Source organism: Euphorbia lathyris, chromosome 2, assembly GCF_963576675.1.
Source record: "Euphorbia lathyris chromosome 2, ddEupLath1.1, whole genome shotgun sequence".
NCBI lineage: Eukaryota > Viridiplantae > Streptophyta > Magnoliopsida > Malpighiales > Euphorbiaceae > Euphorbia > Euphorbia lathyris.
Window position 1 is genome coordinate 140,968,257 of NC_088911.1, and position 10,748 is coordinate 140,979,004.

The 10,748-nt window shown below is 35.2% G+C and overlaps 1 protein-coding gene across 3 annotated transcripts; it reads left to right on the plus strand.

The window, feature by feature from the left end:
* The first annotated feature begins 1,367 nt into the window (after positions 1-1,367).
* On the plus strand, positions 1,368-6,306 carry LOC136220156 (uncharacterized). Of its 3 annotated transcripts, none has more exons than XM_066007881.1 (8): positions 1,368-1,695; positions 1,793-1,851; positions 2,179-3,554; positions 3,666-4,349; positions 4,427-4,510; positions 4,594-4,669; positions 4,770-5,086; positions 5,864-6,306. In XM_066007881.1, the coding sequence occupies exons 3-8, from the start codon at positions 2,208-2,210 to the stop codon at positions 6,089-6,091; spliced, it is 2,736 nt and encodes a 911-aa protein (XP_065863953.1). In that variant the 5' UTR covers positions 1,368-1,695; positions 1,793-1,851; positions 2,179-2,207; the 3' UTR covers positions 6,092-6,306. The 3 variants fall into 3 exon arrangements, with proteins under 3 accessions (XP_065863953.1, XP_065863954.1, XP_065863952.1); XM_066007882.1 differs by having other exon boundaries at positions 2,183-3,554; XM_066007880.1 differs by having other exon boundaries at positions 2,195-3,554.
* Positions 6,307-10,748: the final 4,442 nt, after the last annotated feature.

Genomic DNA, 10,748 nt, shown 5'->3' on the forward strand with positions numbered 1-10,748 from the left:
ACTCTTAACCTTAACCAATCCTAAACATGTTGTGATTTCATGTTATTAGATGTAAGAAGATTTAAGCTTACCTTCTTTCCCATATTTGCCATTAGATTTGATGTAAAAATTCGTCTAAAATCGCAGTAGTTGTCGCAGCAAAAATCGTCCTTAATATCGCTCCGCAGTTGCTTCACAGCTCCCTTATACATAATGAGTTGGTGATTTGAACAAAATACATGTATTTTAAAAGAAAATTATTATAAAAATATCTAATTTAGTAAAAGTATTATAATAGATCTAAAAATGTAAACGAATGTCTCTGTTTTATAATTAACTCTATTTTTAAATAAAAGCCTAATGGTTCGGGCGAACCCGGCCCTCAACAGGTCTAGATATGAACCAGCATTTTGCAGTAATACCTTACGTTCAGATTCAATGGCCAACAAATAAAATAATTGAACGAGTTACTGAGTCATGATATTTAACTCGGTGTTCCTGGCGATTCCATGAGGACTAATAAAATACAATTAATCAACTTGAGCCTTTTAAAGGAAAATAAAAAGTTGATACCAATACGCACCGTTTTACTCTAAGGACTATTTTTTTTATGAACTCTAAGGACTATTTTAATGGGCACCATTTTACATATTTTTATGGCATAATATCCATTTTGGTCCCTAAATTAAGGCTTCAAAGTCAATTAAAACTTTAAACTATTAAAATTATCAATTAGATCCCTAAACTAACCAAAAATCATCAATTGATGCCACATCGAAAATCATTCGGTTGAACAGTTTCAGACACTCTTCTCTAAACCCATTTTGAATCAACACAAAGAATACTATAGTCTATATTAAATAGTCACAATTTTTGATTTTATGATAGATTGATGATTGAATTGATGATTTTTACTTAGTTCAAAGATTTAATTGATGGTTTTGATAATTTAGAGTTCTAATTAATTTTGAAGGTTTAGTTTGGAGACTCAAATGGATGTAATGCTTATTTTTATTTAGGTATTACATCCATTTGGATCCCCAAACTAAAGCTTCAAAGTTAATTAGGATCTTAAACTATCAAAATCATCAACCATGTCTATGAACTAAGCAAAAATCATCAATTGAATCTCTATCGTATCTTAAACTCAGAAACTGTGACTGTTTGATCTAGACTGTAATAATCTATGTGTTGGTTAATGGTCTGAAACTGTTCAATTGAATGATTTTCGATGAGGCTTCAATTGATGATTTTTGTTTAAAATTTGGATTCAATTGATAATTTTTACTTAGTTTAATGATATGTAATTGACTTTAAAACGTTAGTCTAGGGAGTCAAATGGATATTATGCTTTTTATTTATTTATTCAGAATAAAATAAAATAAAATAATGAGGTCAACATTAACCTGAAAAAATTGTCCTCGAGTTGAGCTTTGAATCAAATCACCCATCCACCCCAAACTCGGGACTCGCGATTCCAACACAGCCGATCCGATCCGATCCCTCATCTCGTTCTTCTCCGTTCATCAATTTCCTTTCCGTTCCTATTTCCCCCCAGTATTCCCCCGACAAAGCTCCAATCCCTTCTTCTTCTTCTTTAATTTGTTCAATTTTTGAATGAATAAATTTCACCCCAAAGATCGAATCGACAGTATCGAATTCGAAAATGTTGAGTCACGATCATAATTATTTGTTCGGCTCTATTCAATTCTTCAGGTATGCAGTATTTCAGTGATCATTCATTTAGGGTTTTGTTTTGTTCTTTCCTTGTACTGATATTGACGAGCTTAAATTACTGCTGTGTATTATTCAGCTTTGCAATTGATAGTTAATCATCCTCCTTGAGAGTTTCTCTATTTTGCAAGTGAGCTGGTAAGTATATAATCGAAAGTTTATGTTCTTTGTCATTGTCCTAAATTAATGAACTATGCACAAATTTTATAAGACAGTAACAGTTTTACTGAAATATGCTCTCCATAGGTTCATATGTCGCACGGAAACTCGTTTGGGCGTTCCATTTCTAATACTGTTTCCTAGCTATTTCCGGTTTATGTTTCAGATTCCATTTCGGTTTCCGTGCAACATAGAGATGTAAATTATGCAGGCAATTAGTTAGTTGTACATGGTGAAGACATTATATTTGCGAAAAAAATTAGATGTTTCTTTTATGTGCATTGATTGTGATGATTTTAGCTATAGATAGAACTCATTGCAGAAAAATCTTTTGAATGGTTGAATTGATGGCGCCGCTCCGCTCCTCTGCAATTGTTGATCCGGGATGGGAGCATGGTGTTGCTCAAGATGAGAGGAAGAAAAAGGTGAAATGTAACTATTGTGGAAAGGTAGTTAGTGGTGGGATATACAGGTTAAAGCAACATCTAGCTCGAGTGTCCGGAGAAGTTACTTATTGTGATAAGGCTCCGGAGGAAGTATACCTTAGAATGAAAGAAAATTTGGAGGGAAGTCGTTCGAGTAAGAAAGCAAAACAGTCTCAAGATGATACGCATTCGTATTTGAATTTCCAGTACGATGATGAAGATGAGCCTGTTGGCTTCAAGAGCAAAGGGAAGCAAATAATAGGTGATGGTAATTTGATTGTAAATCTAACACCTAGGTCATTAGGATATGTTGATCCGGGATGGGAACATGGTGTTGCCCAGGATGATAAGAAGAAAAAGGTCAAGTGTAATTATTGTGAGAAAGTAGTTAGTGGCGGTATTAACCGATTTAAACAACATTTAGCCAGAATTCCTGGAGAAGTAGCATCTTGTAAAAGTGCTCCTGAAGATGTATACCTTAAAATAAAAGAAAATATGAAATGGCACCGAACTGGCAGGAGACCAAGACAACCTGATTCCAAGCCAATATTGGCACTATGTAAACTTTCGGATGATGAAGATGAAGAGGAAGAGGAAGAAGAAGAAGACGAGGAAGTAGAAAATGCCATGCTTCACAAGGGCAAGGAAAGGCTTGTAATTGGGGATAAACGGTTGGGCAAAGATTTGAGAATGACTTACAAGGGGATGACTTCCAGCAATGGCTCGGAACCATTATTTAAGAAATCAAGGTTGGACTCTGTTTTTATGAATTCACCGCATAGTCTGATACCAGCATCTTGCAAACAAGTAAAAGTGAGATCCAAGTCTAGCAGAAAATCTCGTAAGGAAGTTATTTCTGCAATTTGCAAATTCTTTTATCATGCAGGAGTTCCATTACAAGCTGCAAACTCTATCTACTTCCATAAAATGCTGGAATTGGTTGGTCAATACGGGCAGGGTTTGGTTGGTCCTCAGAGCCAGATGATGTCTAGTCGCTTCCTACAGGAGGAAATCGCAACTATAAGATGCTACCTACTTGAGTACAAGGCGTCCTGGGCAATCACTGGTTGTTCTATAATGGCTGATAGTTGGGTAAATATTGAGGGTAGGACACTTATCAATCTTTTAGTTTCTTGTCCACATGGTGTGTACTTTGTTGCTTCGGTTGATGCTAGTGATATGCTCGAAGATGCGTTGAGTCTGTTTAAACTGTTGGACAAAGTCGTGGAAGAGATGGGTGAGGAAAATGTCGTGCAGGTAGGTGCCAGCTGTGCTGATCTCGAGTAGTTTGTCATTCTTAATCTTAATCGTAATTAAATTCATTCATCGCTAACTCCTATGGTGCCAATTTTTCGTCTCTTGTTGTAGGTAATCACCGAGAATACTCCTACGTACAAGGCTGCTGGAAAGATGCTTCAGGAAAAGAGAACCAATTTATTCTGGACACCGTGTGCCTCCTATTGTATTGATCAAATGCTTGAAGATTTTCTGAAGATCAAATGTGTATCGGAATGCATGATGAAAGGACAAAAAGTTACCAAACTGATTTACAACTGCATTTGGTTGCTGAATCTTATGAAAGAATTTACTCAGGGGCAGGAACTTCTGAAGCCGGGCACTACTCGGTGCACTTCTAGCTTTGCAACTTTACAAAGCTTGCTTGATCATAGAAGTAGTTTGAAAAGAATGTTCCAATCGAGTAAATGGACTTCCTCGAGGTTCTCAAAGTCGGAGGAGGGGAAAGAAGTGGAGAAGATTGTAGCAAATGCTACATTTTGGAAGAAAGTTCAGTACGTTAGCAAGTCGGTTGCTCCAGTAATGGAAGTACTTCAAAAAGTTGATAGCGGTGAACTTCCATCTATGCCGTATATATATAATGACATGTGTAGGGCAAAGCTTGCAATCAAATCCATTCATGGGGACGATGGTCGAAAATATGGTCCGTTCTGGTGTGTGCTTGAGAAACACTGGAACTCATGGTTGCTTCACCCTTTATACATGGCTGCTTATTTTCTGAATCCATCATACAGATATCGTCCTGACTTTCTGGCGGTACGAGATATGGCAATAAGTATTTGAATTTACTTAAACGATTGTTTGACTGACTAGATTGTCATGTGTAATTGCAGCATTCGGAGGTCATGCGTGGACTTAACGAATGCATCCACCGACTGGAGCCAGAAAACATGAGACAGATTTCTGCATCCAAGCAGGTAACGTCCTATAGGTTAAAAATGTTCGTCATTCAATGACTAGATAATCGCTTTCTTAACAATGTTCTCGCATAATCTCTCAGATTTCTGAATATAATTCCGCAAAAGGAGACTTTGGAACTGAATTGGCAATTAGTACAAGAACTGAGCTTGACCCAGGTGATACATTTGACTGGCATTGCAGAAAATTGGTATTCGGGAAATGTAATTTTCGATTTGGTTTCATTTTTTAAACTGGTTATTAATTTTGTCATATCAGCTGCGTGGTGGCAACAACACGGGATAAGCTGTTTAGAGCTGCAACGGATAGCTGTGCGCCTGTTAAGCCAAACATGCTCGTCTTTTGCTTGTGAACATTCGTGGAGCATATACGATCATATCCATAGCCAGAGACACAATCGTTTTGCTCAGAAAAGAGTAGACGATCTAGTCTTTGTGCACTACAACTTGCGACTTAGAGAATGCCAACTAAAGAAAAGATGGGGCAGCTCAACGTATGTTGATGGTCCGTTGCCTGAACGCTTGTTAAGCGACTGGATTATAGAAACAGAGAAGCATTCCTTCCAAGAGGATGAGGTATCTTTTAACTCCGAAACTCAATTCTCCCTTACGAGCACTGAATGTCGGTAGGGCTGTAATCAAGCCGAGCTTTGACCTGCTCAAACTCGGCTCGCTATAAAATTAACGACCTCGAGCCCGAGCCCAGCTTGCTATAAAATTAACGAGCTTGAGCCCGAGCCGAGCTTTGGCTTGCTTAACGAGCTTGAGCCGAGTTTCGAACTTGTTTCGAGCCCAAAATCATCTGTGGACTTGGTTCATTAAGAAAATTATCTAACCATGAATTGTTTGTGAGTAAATCTTTAATTATATTTGTGAAGTTTGCTCGCAAATAACTCTTTAATTGTGTACATAAACAAGCTCACAAAACAAGCTCACAAGCAAAGTTCGTGAATAAATAAACAAGATGCTTACAAATAGTTCGTCTATTACTCATTTATTATATTTGTGAACGAACTCATCTAATAGCAAATTAAATAATATTAAATTTAGATATTTGTGAACTAACACAAAACTATATAGTTTTCTACAAAACTAAAATTTGTTCATAAATGTTCTAATCGAGTCTGCTCGCGAGCTTTCGAGCCGAGCTTTGACCTGCTCAAGCTCGGCTCGTTTACGAACCGAGCCAGTAAATCGTCCTCATGAGCGGCTCGTTTACAAATCGAGCCGAGCAGAGCTTTTATCGAGCCGACCACCGAGCAGCTCATGAGCGGCTCGGCTCATTTACAGCCCTAAATTTCGGTAAAAAAACGCGTATTGTTAATCATTTTTTTTTTTTGTGTGTGATTGAAGGAATGCCTATACAATGAAAATGGAGGAACATATGAAGAGAGATGTGAGGATGATTATATTGATTATCATGATGGGTTTGTTGATCCTCAAAAGGGAAGTCTTGAGCTAGTGGATATGGCTGATATTGAACCCTTGGATATTAATCCGGGTGGTACGTCTGAGGACGAGGAAGATGAGGAAGAGGAAGACGATGATCATAATTTTTTCGATGATAATATGAGCGATTAGATGCGAAAAAGAAACGAATTTAGGTTGTATTTTCTCCTTCCCTAAATATTGTATTGTGTAATCTCAGAATTGCTAATTCCATACATTAGATATCAACCATAAACAAGAGGATAAATACTAGTAAAATTGTGATTTTAAAGCATAAACAAGAAAACATAATATTTAAATGCCTAAATATTTAGGGCAAATTCCAAAAAACATTGTGGTTACAATTTTTTATACAGGACTGAGGTTTTTCGTTTTACTAAAAACAATGATCTTTTAGTTTGACACTATAAAAATGACTATTAACGACTTTAAAATGGAAAATTATAAGAATTAAAGTTGTGTAGCATCAAGGACACTGCTTGCTGATGTGAAATACTAATGCAGTCTTAACATGTATAGAAACCATTATAATTCACATGTTGTGAGTGTTAAGGCTCTATATTCTGTTTGGGACTAGGAGAGTCGGGCATCCAGCCTTCGGGAAGGAAGATGGATGTCTCCGTTCGGGTGGAATCTCAGCGGACACTTTGGGTCGGCTCATAGTGCGTGTTTTTTCTATATCAAGGTTTAACCACGGTATATCCCTCCGGGACGGATTACAGATATATAAATTGACGGGATGTCTTCGGTTAAAAGGGGATAGACCCCTTCGGATGGTGTTGGCTGGCCGAGTTTCGGAAAAACCTCAACGCCACACGGGGCATTGGCCTGGCCTTCGGACCAGTCCCGTAACATGGGGGAATGAATCCGTCAAGGCCTTGAATATAAGTATAATCCCTGTATGGACCCCTGTAGATGTATAATAGTATAAAGATATATGAAAGACAAGTAGATGAAAGATCCCTGAATAAAGAAATCGCATTTCAAAACTTCGATGAATTTTCTTTATACTATTATACATCTACAACGGTCCATACATGGATTATACTTATATTCAAGGCCCTTACGGGTCCATTTTGTGTGCAATTGTTGGCTGTTTTTTTACTTTTTCAGGAAATTAGAAAGTTTTTCAATAACACACCAAAAAAAAAAATTGTTACCGGTCTTCTAGTATCAATGCAACTCAAGTGACTTTTTAAAAATCCAGGGACTAATCAAGGGGGAAATGATGTATTAAGCAAATTCAAGGGGGAAATGATGTATTAAGCCGTTTGTAAGTTCTCTAAAGGTAATCGGTTGGCTTAATACATCTTGCGTCCCCTAAACTTATCCCAGACACCAACTGACCCCTAAACTTTAAAAATATTTTATTGATCTCCAATACTTGTTTAAAGTAAGCAGTTAACTCTCTAAAATACATGTGGCAGGATAAAGAGAAATTTTGGAAATGTTGAAATATGTACACTTTAAGCAAGTTCAGTTGGCTAATATGTATTTTTTCAGAGAGTCAATTGGTCATTTTAAGCAAGTTTAGCAATGGGCACTTGAATTTTTTGGACTAGTATAAGAGACTAAGCCTTTGATTGGGAGTTGAAAGGTTAACGGAGGTGAGAGTTAGAGGAGATAATGGAAGGGGAAAAGAAGTGATGGAAATGAAGGTTAAAATTTAATCTTGTTTGGGATTGATGAAATGTAAATGAGAGTCAGGGCCGACCCTGGGCCTAGGCCTGAGGGGCGGCGGCCTAGAACCCAAGGCTGGAGGGGGCCAAAAAAATTTAGTGTTATATATATATATATATATATATATATATATATATGAAAGTTAATTTTTGAAAGTTAATTTTTTTTTTTTAATGTAGATAGTGATAAAATCATACATGAATGCCTAATTCTTTCTGAAAATCCATTGATAACAAAAAAATTAAAAGGCCTACCTAATCTTTACACTTCAATTAATAAATTTTATATTAAAGGGATCTTATTGCTTATTTTGCCTAGGGACCTAAATTGTCATGACCGGCCCTGGTGAGAGTTAAAAAGTTATTTTATATTAAAAAATTTACATTACTCCCATTAACCCCCCATTTTGGAGGTTAAAGATATAGAGTTAATGGGAGTAAACTATTAACTCACATTAACCTTAATTTATTCTCAACAAGAAGCTCCTAAAGAAGGTTAATTTAAAATTTTACATTCTATTACTTCCATTAACCTCATCGACCTTCGTATTACCGGTCACACTTCAACTACGTCGAGGTTAATTGGAAGAGGAAATGACGGATCCATTGCACGTGAGAGAGAAAGAGATGGGGTGCGCAATTGGTAGTGAGAGAGAACCTTTTTCTATCTCTTTTGACTAGGGCAAACTCTAGTCTCTTTAACTCTTTATGGTCTGACTCATTCCATGATGGGTTAGTTACATGAATATCATAATTAATTACAAAATTACAACCGAATCAAATTAGTAAATTTAATTCTGAATATATCTTTATTTTCTATATATAATAAACAAAGTATGCTTTTACACCATAATTTAAAAATTCTAAACTCTAATTCATAAATCCTAAACCATAGACAATATATCCTAGACCAATAATTTATAAATTCCAATTCTTAAAATAGATTAAAAGTAATGATTTTATTAGTTTGACATAAATCAAAATTAGGACTTGATATAATTGTAGATAGTTTTTCAAATATGAATTTGTATGTAAATTTTCCTTTCATGTACCCGTGAACTTTATATTTGACCCATACCCGGATATTTATAACAATTGTTGTTTTTTTATTTCCTAGTTTCCACATTCCCCTTATTTAATTTGTACCTTTTTATGTTTTTCTCGTTTATCCTTTTATTTATTTTTCTCAAATTTTTTTTTTTCAATTTTCAATTTTTACTTTTCAATTTTTATGTATTTTTTCTTTTTGTTTTTTTGAAACAAAAAGAAAATTTCATTAATGAAAGTCAATATTGAACAAATAAAATTAGGAGATCTTAAGGACTCTTCCATCGGTCCTGATATAGAGTAGGCAGTCTAAACAAGCTCATGGGTTAGACTATTCGCAGAACGGCTAACGAAATTGACACTAACGTCATTTAAAGAACTTAACAGAAATTTGCACTCTTCTAATATAAAACTATAAGTAGACCTAAAATGTCATTTCCCTAAGATTAACTACCGTAGCAGCATCCGATTCAATCTTACATCTTCCCAAACCTTTATGTTTTAATCAACTCAACGCTTCCTTTATACCCACTGCTTCTCCATCTCTGACTTGATAGTTGTTTGGGAAAAGTTTAGAAAACACACCACAGAACTAACCTTTACTATTGGGAAGCACAACCCCCTTTTTCTTAACATTGTTCGCATACCAATCTGACATAAAACAAGTCGCTTTGGCTAACGCATCGGCAACATTGATTGCAGACCACTTGATAAAAGATACATTAATATTCTCAAGATCCAATGAATTTACAATCAAATACAACCACACCAAAACAAGAAACATGCATATCTTAACAGTGTAAAGCATTTATTAGGAGTTGTGAGTCTGTTTCGATAATGAAATCGTTGAGGCCACAGTTTTTTATCCAACTAATAACTTTTTGTTTTATTATCTATAAATTTGAGAAATTTAGTTCAAATTTTTTATTTAATAATAATCTTTTTGATTTATTTTTTAAATAAAAAACCATTAAACATACAATTCAAGTGAATTAAATTTCTTAAACAATTGCTAAAAGGATATTAATATCCATGGAAATGTTTAAATTACAAAAAAAAAAAAAAATCCAATCTAAAACCAACTCAATCTAATTTTATTGAGTAACCATGGATGAGTTAGTTTTTACAATCTATCAACTGAATTATTGAATTACGTAAATTAAAATTTGTCAGAGTATCTCTCTTAACGAACTCTCTAAAAATAATATAAATAATTGACTCTTAGTGATTTAAGAGTGACTAAGATATATGATCTCCAATAATGCTCCTTATATTGACTCCTTATTTATTATTTTATTATTAAAATTATTCTTTATTGTTACATTACCAATAGTGTGAGGAGAGAGACACATCAATAATAAATTATTAATAAAAAATGAAGTTAGGAAGCACTAAGAGGTGGAGAGAGGCTCTCTATTAATAGAGAGGATGGAAAGGCTCTTAGTGATTTGAGGAGCCACTAAGAGGCTGTCGGAGATGAATTTTCATTCTCCCTCCTTAAATTTTAACTTAAGAGCCAATTTAAGAGGCTGTTGGAGATGCTCTTAAATATACCGATGTACAACCTTATATGTTAAATATGAAATATTCTACAGTAGGTCCGAACCACTGTTGGTCCCTCCCTCTCAAATAATGCTACATCAATATAACTGTTAATGTGACATCATCTGAAAGGAGGAATCGGTATTGGTCCCACTCCACAATAAAACTTCTCCCCTATATGAAGCCATTCGGAAAATAAATAAATCTATGACCTATATAAGTATAAATGGGTAAATTACATACATGGTGTACAACATTTGTCCTATTTCACACTTTGGTGTATAACCTTCCATTTTGCACGCAAAAGTGTATAACCTTTTGGTGACCTTCCACTAAAGTGTATAGCCCGTAATTGTGGCCGATCAACCTAAAGTCAACGCGTCACATCATAATTTTTCATTTTACCAATTTAAAAAAGTGGGACCCACTCTTTATACAATCATAAAATACCATTATCCATTGTGTAAATTACTAAAATGTTCATTTTTTCACTGCAACTTCTTTCTCTCTAAATCTTTCCC